At 34.9% G+C, this 14,463-nt stretch overlaps 1 protein-coding gene across 1 annotated transcript; it reads right to left on the bottom strand.

The window, feature by feature from the left end:
- Nucleotides 1–548: 548 nt before the first annotated feature.
- On the bottom strand, nucleotides 549–1,490 carry LOC109681055 (olfactory receptor 4K3-like). The gene has a single exon (XM_020155637.2). It carries the CDS (start codon nucleotides 1,485–1,487, stop codon nucleotides 549–551), a length of 939 nt encoding a protein of 312 aa, XP_020011226.2. The 5' UTR covers nucleotides 1,488–1,490.
- Nucleotides 1,491–14,463: the final 12,973 nt, after the last annotated feature.

Genomic DNA, 14,463 nt, shown 5'->3' with positions numbered 1-14,463 from the left:
AATGACACCCTCTCATTACAAATGATTTTACTTATTGCTGCAGATTATTTACAAAGAAATATGTTACACCTATTATAAAAGTAGCCACTGAAAGTTTTTTTAATCTGGTTCACATTATATATATCATTTTGTAAAATAAAATGTTTTAAAATATAATTTATTTTTACTAAGTTAATGAAACCCAAAGGAGAATTATGTTTACTGTTATTCCTCATGTACTTTAACACTTATTTCACCTTTTTTGATTTTTCCTTTCCTTTTTCCCATTATTACTTGGTAGAATTTTGTGTTAAGGAAAAATATTGATTGAACTTTGTTTTGACAAAATATAAGTGAAAATTTTGAGGAGAATTGTCAATGCAATAGAAACACATTTTTTGAAAATGAAATTAGGAAAAATATTTTGAAAAAAAACTACATTAAGATGCTCTCCATTGTAATGGATGTGTGCCTTTGTTAAAATAAATTAAGATCTCAAAAAGGCAGAAGGCATAGGAAAGACTGATAGATAATTACTTGATTATGAAGAATCTATAGTATTTTAGGCATTACGTTTTTCCTTTGGAATGCATGTAATAGCCTGTTAGTCTCTCCACAGCATTTTTAATCTCTTTATTTCTCAGTGTATAAATGGCTGGATTTAGGAGTGGTGTAAAAATAGAATAGAACACAGCAAGAAATTTGTCCATCCAGGTGATACTGAGTGGCCACACATAGAGAAAGATGCAGGGTCCAAAGAACAGCACCACCACTATGATGTGGGCAGTGCATGTAGAGAGAGCCTTGGATGCACCAATTTTAGAGCCTTTGGAGACAGTAAGAAGAATATGAGCATAGGATATCAGTAACAGAATAAAGGGAATTACAGCCACAACCCCACAATTAACATTCATGAAAAGTTCCAAATTAGAAAGATCAGTGCAGGCCAGCTTGACTACTAGTGGTCTATCACAGAAAAAGCTGTCTATTTCCCTGGGCCCACAGAAAGGCAATGGCACAATTAGAATAAGCTGACTTACAGCATGCACAATGCCAATGGTCCAGGCAGTCACTACCAGTCCAATACACCTTTGTAGGTTCATAATGGTGAAGTAGTGGAGTGGTTTGCAGATGGCCACATAGCGGTCATAGGCCATTGCCACCAGAAGCACCATTTCAAGTGCTGCAATAAATTGAGAAAAGAAGATCTGGGACATGCAACCTCTAAAGGAAATTGTCTTTTTTTCCCTGAAAATGTCTATGATCATCTTAGGAGTGGTGTTTGAGGAAAGCCACATGTCAATGAAGGACAGGTTGGCCAACAGGAAGTACATGGGGGTATGGAGACGGGGATCAGAGATGATTAAGGTAATGATGACAATGTTTCCAGGTACAATGATCAGGTAAATAGTAGAAAGTATTATGATGAGTAAAACCTGAAAATTCTGTGAGTGGCTAAGTTCCAGAAGCACAAATTCTGACACTACAGATTGATTTCCTTCATCCATTTTATTCAGTGTGTTCTCTGAAATAATGTAGACATGATAAATGATCAGTTACTGGAATAAAAAAGGGTGGTTAAATTTAGAAATTACTATTCATATTGAAACTTAGTGTCTACATCTAAAAGTTAAAAGTATTATCATAAAGAGAAAACATTGTCAAATATACATGGTATTGTATCTCAAAAAAGAAGCTAAGTGCTCAAGATTGGCTTTCCAGAGGAAGATGAGATTCCTCTACACATAATTCTCAAGGAGTGTACTCTCACAAGAAGGAACTTAAGAAAGCAGATTTGTAAGGAGTAAGGATAAAGGGATGAGTATGATGTCATCTGTAAGCTAGATATTTTTGACTATTCCTGTGAAAAGATCTGAGTGGGGCAACAAGTGTTCAATTAAATAATTATAATTTGTCATATATAGTAAACCTCCTTATGCAGTTTCACATGACAGTATTTTAGTTGCCTGCAGACAATATTACTCCAAAAGTGTTAGTATTTGTTTTGACTCTTTCAAGACAAATTGAAAGAGAGAGAGAGAGAGAGAGAAGAGGAGAGAAATCATAATAACTTTTATTGCAATATCTTTTGCGGTTGTTATATATTATTATTATTATCATTATTATTATTGGCCTCTTAGCCTAATTTATTTGTTCATCCTTATAGGTATATATTTATTAGAAAAACAGAATATTTAGTGCTATCTGTGGTTTCAGGCATCTAAGGGGTATGTGGAATCCAAGGACAAAGAGATACTGTACTAAGAAATGTGCAGATGTTATAACCTCATGCATACAACATGATGCAATATTGCAGTTTCTCTCTAATATGCAAATTTCTTCATTCATAGGAATCTTCAGGAGAAGTATATAAAAGTCCATGTAAAACATATACTGTCATAATGATTTAGATGCAAAACCAGCTATATAATTCATCATTGATTAAAGTATATAATGTAATAAAATATTATAGTAAACTGAATTGATTGAAAAATCAGAGGAGTGTCATGCAAAAAAAGATTAACCAAATATGAATTTGAAGGCAACTTGAAGATTCTGACTTCAAGAACTTTGAGTATGAATCTCCACGTATGATTGGATGTTGAAAAATGCTTAGGTTTTGTGACGTTACCATCTCCTGACCACCACAGAGACAAATACTGCCTATCATCTTTGTTTCTAAGATGAGATTAAATTATATCCATGTGTAAGCAAAGAATATGTTTGAGTGTTTGTGCAAAATTGGACATTACATTAAACTTTCAATGATCACTGATTATTCATATTTAAATATAGTAATTGTATTGCTTATACTGAGATCTATGTAATTCAAAATTTTCAAGACTCTCAAGAAAGATAATTGCTCAATTCTTTTCCCTTTTATTATTTCTCTCTCTTGGATTTGCTCCCATTTTTTGTCTCACAAATTCTTTTACAGTATAAAATCTCCAGTGTGGCACCAAGAAAAGCTGGTGAGCAACGAAAACCTTTACTTCATTATGGTCATTACCTTCCATAACCTTTAGGAACATCTCTGAAGCATTGATTAAGAACAGCAAGAAATAAAATCATTTCAAAGTATTATGTAAGGCATAGGTTTTCTGTGGATAAAGGGACAGATGATAATGGTCTTAATAACTTAAAATAAACACATCCTCCATAATAGAAAAGATTTTTCTAATTTCTAAAGAGAATATCCTCTATGACCCCCATTAGATTCATAAGGAACTTGAACACATTTTATTAAACATCTTCTTTCATCAATACAAACTCTTTCAGAAGAAATTTTTTTCTTTTTCTTTCTTTTTTAGGAGAAATTTTTGATAACTTGTTCTGTACCTATTGAATAAGTGACAGAGAAAATAGCAAATAGGAAAATCAGGATTTCAACTGTATTTGAGAGAAAAATTTGCTTGGAGATGAATATGAACATCCTCAGGGAATAATTAAATAATAAGAAATCGCAATGTTCTTAAAATCAGCTTTATAATTTTTGATATTGCCTATTGCTGGACAAATAATATTATTAATTAAATTATTTATTATTTATTAGACAGTAACCTTAATTGGTTTTATTATAGAGTAATCTGAATTAGCCAGATTTAGTCTGATTAGTCTGACCTGAAAATATATTCTATTATTTACTTTGTGACTTTAAGCTAAAACTTTTTCTGTTTTCATTTCTTCATCTGACAAAAAGGAAATTCAAGGTAATGGATGTGTCATGAAAATAAATCAGAAATTCACAAAACAACTATACTCCTTAAGCATTCTTTAAAGGTTAACAAATATGAAAACTTTCTTTAAAATATCTACTATTCATATTGTATATAAGCTAGGATACACATTCTCAGCAATTCTATGGAATATACACATGCAAAGAAAATGTTGGATATGCTGCTTGCTTTGCAAGAACTCAACATATTTACATGCTTCATGGTATCCTTTGTAGGAGGAGTTACTAATATTGTAAGAGACCAATAAGTGCTAATATTTCTATTTTGTTACAGCACCTTTGAAAATCTTATCTGTAAACAGGGAGCCTTCTTAAAGGAGGGATTGTTCATTCCAGAATTGTTGAACTTGAAAGCTTAGAGAAATTATTCAAACTGTATTCTCCTTTAGGAGTATAAAAATAAGAAACATTTTATTCAGCCTCTTCAGTTTTAGTCCTATTTATGTAGCACTATCACTTCTCAACTATTATGTAACTCATATTACTTCTATCTCTATTCCAAATGTTCTCTTGTATACAATGCTCAACTCAATATATAAAACATTAATATGGTGCAAAAGTGTGCACACAAATAAGTACATGCAAAAATGATACCTGTTGAAGCTATTCCAGAAATTGGGGGAGGGGAAATAAAGGAGAATGGTGGAGGGGTGAATTTAAGTATGATGTGTTTGATACACTGTAAGAACATTTGTAAATGCCACAATTTACCCCCACCCAGCACAAGAATAAAGGAACAATAAATAAACAAATTAATTAATTAATAAAAAACCCATTATTCTCTTAAACAGGAAGGATCATTTAACTACAGATAGTTGGAAGCTGCTCAGGTGAGCATCTCCTTGGCAGAGCATTATGGTGGTGCATGCACTATTGTTAAAGGTACCATAAAAATTCCAGTAAGAAGAGGAGATGAGAAAAGAACTTGTGAATTCTTTTCTGAAAACGTGAGAAGCTAAACAAGATTCTCTTATCTTCAAGCATAAAGGGCACATGTGAAGCATATACTTAGAAATATTTTAAGAATTATCTTAATGAAGAGAGTCAGAGAGATGAAATGACTTACTGAACTCAATTTTTCCCTTAGATCAGATTCTCTTTTGTCTTCTTTTCTGATTGTGTTGAAATGACATTCAAGTCAGATGGAGACACTGTCTGTGGAAGTGCTTGCCTCAGACTGACACTTATTCACTTTCTAAAACAGTCCCTTGGGTTTAATTTCCTTCTTCTATGTCTGAATATAACTAAAATCACAGAAACTAATTATCCATGGACATCTCTTGGGGACTTCTTTGTTAAGAATGATTTCAATTGTTGCATATGTGAAAATCAGAATTGGGGTGTGAGAAAACCTGATATACGTTACCCAGCATTAAAACCCAGTAAAGTTTAAACAATTATTGTCTACTTGATAAATACTAAGACCATTTCTGCAATCTTGATTTTGTACTGGATCTTGATATACATAGTTAGATTCAATTAAAATTTTCATTTTGTATGCAAGAGAAATGCATAGTACTTGGTATGCTGTATGTCCTCACCAGAAAACCCTGACATGGGTGTCATGGTCATCCTGACAGGCAAGTAATCTTGGTTAACAAATTGCAATAGATGTTAAATCATCAAAATATCCTTAGAGTTATGGAGTTATTTGTTTGTTCATGGCAGGGTTCCCACTATACATCCCAGGCCGACCTTTGCTCATGATCTTCCTGCTGTTGTCTCCCTAGGATAGGATTACACAGGTGTGCAGCACCAAGGCTGACTCTCCTTAGTATATTTCTAAGGACGTGATGATGGCTTAAAATACATTTGCTCTATGTTGCCATCTTAGATTTTAAAATAACTATTTTGTACTGCAAATGATCTGTAAAAAGATGCACATATTTAAATATATGATTCAGTAAATTTGAATATGTATATAGCCATGAAAACATCATCACAGTCAAGATTCAGAACATATGCCTAGCCCCCAAATTTCACTTGTTCCTTAATAATCAGCCTACCTGGACCCAGCTTTATGCATGTTTTGTCTTCTGTCTGTTGTGTTTTCTGACATCTCCCTATAGCCCTCAGTTAGGTTTCTAGGACAAGCACATTCAGGACGTGAGTTACTTTACCTCTGAAAGCTCATGTCTAAGATAAGTTGACCTTCTTGTTTGGGCCTCTGTAAAAGAGCCACATAAAAATTCTGGAAAGAATGTGTTGTAGCAAACTGTTTAAATTTTAAGGCACTTACATTTGTGCTAGAGAAATAGTGAACCAATGTGTTTTTACAATCTCTTTTCATGAGCTGTCCCTAATGATCTAAAGATTACTGATAAGAACCCACATTCCAAAAGGTCCTTAACAACTCCCAATAGTGCCACCTTGATGAGAAGCCTTTAAGACATGAACCTTTGGGAAATGCTCAACATATTCGAGCACAGAATACAAATTCATTTAACCTCATTCTCTCTTCTTTTTTTTTGTGGTGCTGGGGATTGAACCCAGGTCCTGGGGCATGCTCTACCACTGAGCTACATCACAACACAGCCAACCCTATTCTCTCTTAATTTTCATTTATATAGATGTATCTTGGTCTCTTCATTTTCACCCTGTGTGTGTCCTTAAAGTGAGTCTCTTATAGGCAGCATACAGTCAGGACATGTTTGGGGTTTTCTCCCTCAATCACACTATGTTTTTTGATGGGTATTTTTAGTTAATTTATATGTATGATAATTATTGACAGGTAAGGAGCTAATATTGCTGCTTGATTTTGATAAGAGTTTTTGTAATTTTTGCCTCTTTCATGATCTCTTGCTCTCTTCATTTGCTCTCTTGATCTCTTGCTGTCTTCATTGTAAGTCATGTGATTTTCTGTAGTGGTGTGCCTTGATTTCTTTGTTTTTTCTATATGCTATTAGTCTTTATGATTATCATAGGGTTAAGTTATCATCTAGTAGTTATAAAATACAATTTTATGTTGGTTTTAATACTTGCACACACCTCCAATAATTTAAATTTTTTGTGTCACAGCTTCCTTTTATTTGATATATTAACAAATTATTGTTGTTAGCATTTTTAAATTGGTGGATAAATTGCATATACTTGTCATGTAAAACATGTTTTGAAGTAACAATACATTCTGAAATGTTAAGCAATGCATTACCTGATAATACTACATATTTGTGGAGAGAAAGCTTTATACCCACTCTAACATTTTTCAAAAATACAACATTTAAGTATTAACTATAGTTGCTACATTGAAAAATAGATATTTTGCATTTCTACCTCCTATTTAACTGTAATATTGAATCTCTACTCATTATTAAATGACATCAACTTTTTAAAGATTCCAAAAGTGAGATCAGACAGTAATTTTCTTTTTGTAGTTAGTTGGGTTCTTTGATGTAACATACTACCTTCCAAGTTTATCTATGTTGTTGCAAATGACAGGATTTCCTTCTTTTTAGGAATCAAAACAATCCAACTGTGTATATTTTTTATCCATTCATCTGTGAAAGACATTTAAGTGAATTCCATATCTTGGCTATTATAAGTCATGCTGCTGTAGATATGAGTGTGCAGATATCTCTGTGACATACTGATTTCATTCCTTTGAATGAATACTAGGTAATGGGATTACTAGGTCATATGACAGTTCTAATTTTAATTTTCTATAACAGCTGTACCAATTACTGTCTTACCAACAGCATGTGAGAATAACCTTTTCTCCATAGCCTGACCACTATTTACATTTTTTAAGATAATAGTCTTTAAAAAACAGAAGTATTGTGATAGCTCAGGGCCATTTTGATTTTAGTTGCTCTGATGATTTGTGATATGCAAACAACACTGGAGATAAAATTGATATAAAGAATTACAATGTAATGGAGATACATTATTTGTATATACAAAAACTGCAAAAGGGAGGGGGAGGATGGATAAGAAAGGAGGTGAATTGGATCAAAGTGTATTGTGTGCATGTATAAAAATACCACAATGAGCACAATGAAACCAATTTGCATAATACAAAGTGCAATGGTGCTTTTACAACACTATTGAATTTTTAAAGCATTATAAAATTTACTATATAATTACTATAACCATTCAAGTTTTAATTTGATGTTCCATAATCTCCTTGAATGAATTTAAATTATATGTCCTCACTGTGATCTTCTAAATAAGGTCTCTATAAGACAGTCATAAAACATGTAGAAGCAAAATAACAGTAAGGAATAGAAAGAACCCATGTGGAGGTATTCTTTTCTACTCTGAATTATAATAACATTCATAATTTAGAAACTAATCACAGCACCATCATCTATTTATTATTTGTATGAAACTAAGAGTAGGGACATTTGTAGCTTCACTTTTACAAACATTTATTTCTGCTATCATAGTAAGAGAACATTTTATGAAGTTAAATTAATAAAAATTTGTAACATATGTTGTTATTATATCACGGGGACATCATGTACTTCAATTTCTTACCTAAATCTTCACATCTCTTATTTGAACCAGTAACAGACAATTTAGTGAGAAAATATGTTTATCATTATATTGTACATTATGTTTATTTTTCCATATATTTATTATTGATATGTAATTTAATTATAATAAAAGTCTCCCATTAGCCATAGTATACCCTATAGAAATGATTAAAATTTTCATGTTTCACATAAGAACAACAGAAAGATGGTGGATTAGAGACATCCAGAACATTTTTGTGACTACACAAATCTGAAACAGAACAAGTGCATGGCTGCAGTGACAGATGAGTGGCATGGAAAGGCAAGGCAGGTCCACAGTAAAATGCAGACAGAATCAAATGAGACTGAGAAATACTGAATTTTAGATTTGTAAAAGGAACAATTGATTTACCCTATGTAGGGCACACAGCAAACTGGTAGTGAGAATCCCACCCCAGTATTACTCAACAAAAGAGAAAAGAAGTGGTTCAGTATGATCTACAGACACTGTTGCAGAAATGTGACTGACCACTGAAAATAAGACTCAAGCCCAGGAGGTTGGAGGAAAAGAAGGATTATTACTCTAGCTGGCCAGCACCTGGATATCTCCAAAATGGCACAAACCCTGAGATCAGGGTGGGTGGGGTTTTTATACTAGAGGAAAGAAGCAGTGAGCAAGCAGGGAGTGCAGAAGCAGTTAGATTTTCAAGGTTACAATATATCATGTCGGCACACCTTCGGTCAAAGGCTGTCTACAGTTTCTAGTGAGATAGCTGGATTCAGGGTCCCCAGCGAAGTGGAAGAGTTTTGCTCATCTTTGATCCTTTTCACAGCTTTGCTATTTCTCCAGTTTTCCTTATGAACACAACACCTGGAACTTTACAAAAATTAAGTCTAAGATGGGAGATCTGCATACAATGCAACAAGCAGATCTAAGAAAGTGTCTTGCATTTCATAGCTTGTTTATTGGTGAAGTAAGTGGAGAGAAGTTACCTTAGGAGAAAGGTCACAGTTAAACCTCTTAGCCAGGGGCAGAGTAGAAGAAGCTGATATTTTATATCTCCAAACCCCAAGCCTCTTTTCCCCTTCAGGTGGCTGAGCAAGCACCACCCTGAGTAGACACTGGAAAATCGTTGTAATATGCATTTAGATTCATAGACACAATCTACTTAGATAGAAAGTATGAGCCTCAAGCCACCCAGCAGAAGGCTACTGAGGGTAAAGCATTGGCAAAACTGCAGCCCAAGAAAGAAAGGTGTGAGGCTATGTGTGAAGACAGAGAACTATGAGGTCAGGGTCATGAGAATCAATCAGAAACTCCTGCCTTGCCCAGTCAACACAGTTAGCTTTGCTTTCACTGCATTGAATATTTCCAGATGCCCAGAGAGATTGATGAAAATCAATCACTGAGGCCAGGCTCAGCCTATGAAGAGTACATTCTAGTATAACTTATTGGATTTCAGAGATAAACTGAAGGTTCCCCTGATAAACTGCAAAAGACAAGCCTGAGAAAGAAAAAATAATACACACAATTTTCCTCAGTGAGGATGAAATATTGCCTGATTTTGGACTATTTTGTCCTCTATATTTATGATATGGTGTTCTTCACTATTATTTCTCATACTTTGATCCTATATACCTTTCCTCTCTTTCTTATCTTGCTTCTCTCTTTTATCCTATCTCCTTCTACCATCCTTTTATTCTGTAATAATTAATACCTTTAGCTTCAATAAGTGTTAAACTCCTAGTTTATTCTATAAATATCCTAAATCCTTTGTTTTCTGAAAATATTAGAGGAGGAGTTGATTTTTTCAAATTATTTTGTACTACATTTGAATGTCTGGCTTCTACCCAACATAGTGTGTCTATCTGTAACCCCAGTAGTTGGGAGGAAAAGGCAGGTTGATTAAGAGTTAGAGGCCAGCCTGGACTACAGAAGGAGGTGATGCCAGCTTGGACTACATTAGCAGAGTCAGATACTGTCTTGAAAATCAAAAACAAACAGAGATAAATAAATAACTAGTTTCTTTTTGAATTGTTTTTGTTATTTTCTCTACTTTGTCTCCTTGAGTGGTACTGGGATTCTAAGCCAAAGACAAGATTGCCAACTAAGAAAAGAACTGTTAAAACCAAAACAAAACTAATGTCTCCTTAACCAAAAGATATTTGCATTCCAATAGATGTATAAATCCCAAATGTGTAAATACAAAAAGCCATGAAAACATCCCAGAAAAGATCCAAGATGGTGATTGGGACACAGCAGCAGACTGCATGAGCTCCATGAATTAAGGATCCTGCTGAGATGCTGGAGACACATTTGGATGAGGTAAAGCACAAAGGAGAGCTGAAAGTATGGCACTCTAAACACCTAGATCATGGTGGGCTTCTCCATGCCATGATCTACTAAAGGAACAGCAGGCCAAGCCCCGCCACATAGGCCCATGGAGCCACTGCTCTGCTTCTCTGGGCTCCCCACTCCTCAGACCTATCAGGCTCCAGCTCTAAATGGGACTGCTGGATCCCCACCCCACCATGATTCCTGCACCTCCAGCCCTGCCAGGCCACAGCTCCATGTGGAACCACTGGATCCCAGCTCCACTGGGATCCTCACTCCTCAGGACCCCACCCCAGTGTGCCACCAGGCCCCAGCTCCATTTGGGACCTCTGGATCCACACTCCACTGGGATATCTGCCCTTTGGGTCCCTGATTCCTCAGACCCCACTGGGCCCCAGCTCTGCATGGGACTGCTGGATCCATGCTCTGCCAAGCTCCCAGTCCCTCGGGCCCCACCAGGCCCCAATTCTACAGGCTTGCTGGATAGCCACTCCAAAAGGCCCCCACTCAGCAGGCCAGTGCAGAAGAGTTCCAAACCTGCATGAGAGACACAGACAGGACTGGATGCTAAAGGAGTAATGCCAGAACAATTAAGACTGTAATTCTACTGCTCCAGAACCAGTGATTTTTTTTTTGTTGCCCTTCTTTAAGTGTTTGGTTGTCTGGTTTGCTGTTTGATTACCCACAATTGCTCCCATTTTTTTTCTTTTTTCTGTGTTTCTTTCTTCCTTTTATCTTTCCTTCTGTTTCTCCTTTTTCTCGTCTCTCTTGGTTTTGTTAGCATTAATATTACAACCTAACTAATACTAAATTACACATAGTCCAGGGACAAAAATTGTACATAGTAAAAATATGGGTAGATGAAAAAGGGATGGAAACCAGTGTCCCCCCAAAAATAAAGTAGTACAAGATTTAGAGTGAAATGAAGAAAATGGAAACCCAGATCCATACTCCAACACAAAGATAAAATATACCAAGGAATCCATTGAAGCCCACAAGAACACCCTGAAAGAAGAAATACTGCAAGAAATTAATAAGAATTTCATAGAGATGTTACTAGACATGGTCAACCAAAATGTATGGAGGCACTCAAAAAATTCCAGGACAAAAAAGTAAAAAACATGAGAAAGCACAGAAGCAAATAAAAGAATCATAGGAGTCCTAAATAAACACCAAAGTGAAAGAAAGAACACCAGAAACACAGAGATAAACAAATTAAGGATGAAAATTGACAATATTAAAAAGGAAGTGACCCATGGTATGGAAAACCTAAGAAAAAAGAATGAAACAGGAATACAAAATGAAATGGAAGGCCATTCAGCAGAATAGAACAAACAGAAGACAGAATCTCAGAACTTGAAGATGAAAAGGGAATTAAAAGAAAAACTGAAGAACTATTAGTTAAACAACTCAAGACCTATGGAAAGAATATGCAAGAACTAAGTGACTCTATCAAAAGACCAAACCTGAGAATCATAGCCATTGAAGAAGGAGAAGAGGTGCAAGCAAAAAGAATGTGTAATATATTCAACAATACAATAACAGAAATTTTCCCAAATCTAGAGAAAATTATGCCCATTCAGGTATAGGAAGCCTCCAGAACACAGAAGAGACTTGATCAAAATAGAACTACCCCAGGACATATTATCATTAAAACAACAAGCACAGAGATTACAGAAAGAATACCGAAGGCTGCAAAAGAGAAAAAACAAATAACATACAAAGGTAAACCCATCAAAATCACAGATTTCCCAATGGAAACCTTAAAAGCAAGAAGAGCATGGAGTGAGGTCTTTTGGGAACTCAAGGAAAATGACTTCAATCCTATTATACTCTACCCAGAAAAACTGGCATTCAAAATAAATGGGGCAATAAAAGGCTTCCATGTTAAGGAGAAACTAAAATAATATATGACCACAAAGCCACCACTACAAAAGATTCTCCAAGGAATTGTGCACACAGAAAGTGAAAGCAAATAAAACCATGAAAGGGCAGGCAAAACCAAACCACAAGAGAAGAAAAGGGAAGAGAATAGACAGTAACATTGATTCAGCTACACATAATCAAACCATTATCAACAAAGACAGCTACATGACAGGGGTCACCACATAACTATCAATATTAACACTGAATGTTAATGGACTAAATTCCCCATCAAAAGAAAGTGAATGTCAAACTGAATTACAAAGGAAGATCCAACAATATGCTGCCTACAGGACACCCACCTCATTGAAAGAAATAAGCACTGGCTGAGAGTGAAAGGCTGGAAGAAGATTTACCAAGTCAATGGCCCATGAAAACAGGCAGGTGTAGCAAAATTTATTTCAAAATACACATCAAACTTACACTGACACATTAACAGAAGCAAAGACAAAATCCACTTGATCATCTCAATAGATGCAGAAAAAGCCTTTGATAAGATCCAACACCATTTCATGATAAATGCTGTAAGAAAACTAGGAATAGAAAGAAAGTACCTCAACATTATAAAAGCTATATATGACAAACCTACAGCCAGCATTATACTTAATGGAGAAAAACTGAAACCATTCCCTCTAAAATCAGGAACCAGACAAGGATGCCCACTATCTCCACTCCTATTAAACATAGTACTGGAATTCCTAGCCAGAACAAATAGGCAAGAAGAAGGAATAAAAGGAATACAAATAGGTAAAGAAATAGTCAAAATATCACTATTTGCAGACAATATGATCCTATACCTTAAAGACCCAAAAAACTCTACTCAAAAGTTCCTAGACACCATCAACAGCTATAACAAGGTAGCAGGATATAAAATCAACATAGAAAAATCCTTAGCATTTCTATACACTAATAACAAACTGAGAAAGAATATATGAAAACAATACCATTTACAATAGCCTGAAAAAAATCAAATACCTAGGTGTAAACTTAACAAAGGATGTGAATGATCTCTACAAGGAAAACTATGAACCTCTGAAGAAAGAGAGTGAGGAAGACTATAGAAGTGTAGAGATCTCCCATTCTCATGGATTGGTAGAATCAACATAGTAATAATGTCTATACTCCCAAAAGCCATCTACATGTTTAATGCAATTCCCATCAAAATCCCAATGATATTCATCAAAGAGATTGAAAAATCTACTGTTATATTTATATGGAAACACAAGAGGCCACAAATAGCCAAGGCAATACTCAGTAAAAAGAAGAACGATGGAGGCATCACAATACCAGACTTCAAATTATATTACAAAGCAATAGTAATAAAAACAGCATGGCACTGGCACAAAAACAGACATGAAGACCAGTGGAACAGAATAGAGAACCCAGATATGAAGCCACACAACTATAACCAACTTATCTTTGACAAAGGTGCTAAAAATATATAATGGAGAAAAGACAGCCTCTTCAACAAAAACTGCTGGGAAAACTGGTTAGCAGTCTGCAAAAAACTGAAAATAGATCCATGTTTATCATCCTATAAGAATATTAACTCAAAATGGATCAAGAATCTTAATATCAGAACACAAACTCTAAAGTTGGTACAGGAAAGAGAAGGAAATACTTTGGAACTAATAGGTATAGGCAAGGACTTTCTCAATGAAACCACAGAAGCTCAGCAACTAAGAGATAGCATAGATAAATAAGACTTCATAAAACTAAAAAGCTTCTGCTCAACAGAAGAAATGGTCTCTAAACTGAAGAGACCACTCACAGAGTGGGAGAAAATATTTGCCAACTACACATCAGACAAAGGACTGATAACTAGAATACATAGGGAACTCAAAAAACTAAATTCTCCCAAAATTAATGAACCAATAAAGAAATGGGCAAGTGAACTAAACAGAACTTTCTCAAAAGAAGAAATTCAAATGGCCAAAAAACACATGAAAAAATGCTCACCATCTCCAGCAATAAAGGAAATGCATATTAAAACCACACTAAGATTCCACCTCATCCCTGTTAGAATAGCCATCATT

This window comes from Castor canadensis, chromosome 3, assembly GCF_047511655.1.
Source record: "Castor canadensis chromosome 3, mCasCan1.hap1v2, whole genome shotgun sequence".
Taxonomy (NCBI): domain Eukaryota; kingdom Metazoa; phylum Chordata; class Mammalia; order Rodentia; family Castoridae; genus Castor; species Castor canadensis.
This window is presented reverse-complemented; position numbering and strand designations above follow the sequence as displayed.

Bases quoted from the DNA above. Each gene is read 5' to 3' on its own strand.
- LOC109681055 (XM_020155637.2), bottom strand. From the start codon at position 1,487: ATGGATGAAGGAAATCAATCTGTAGTGTCAGAATTTGTGCTTCTGGAA.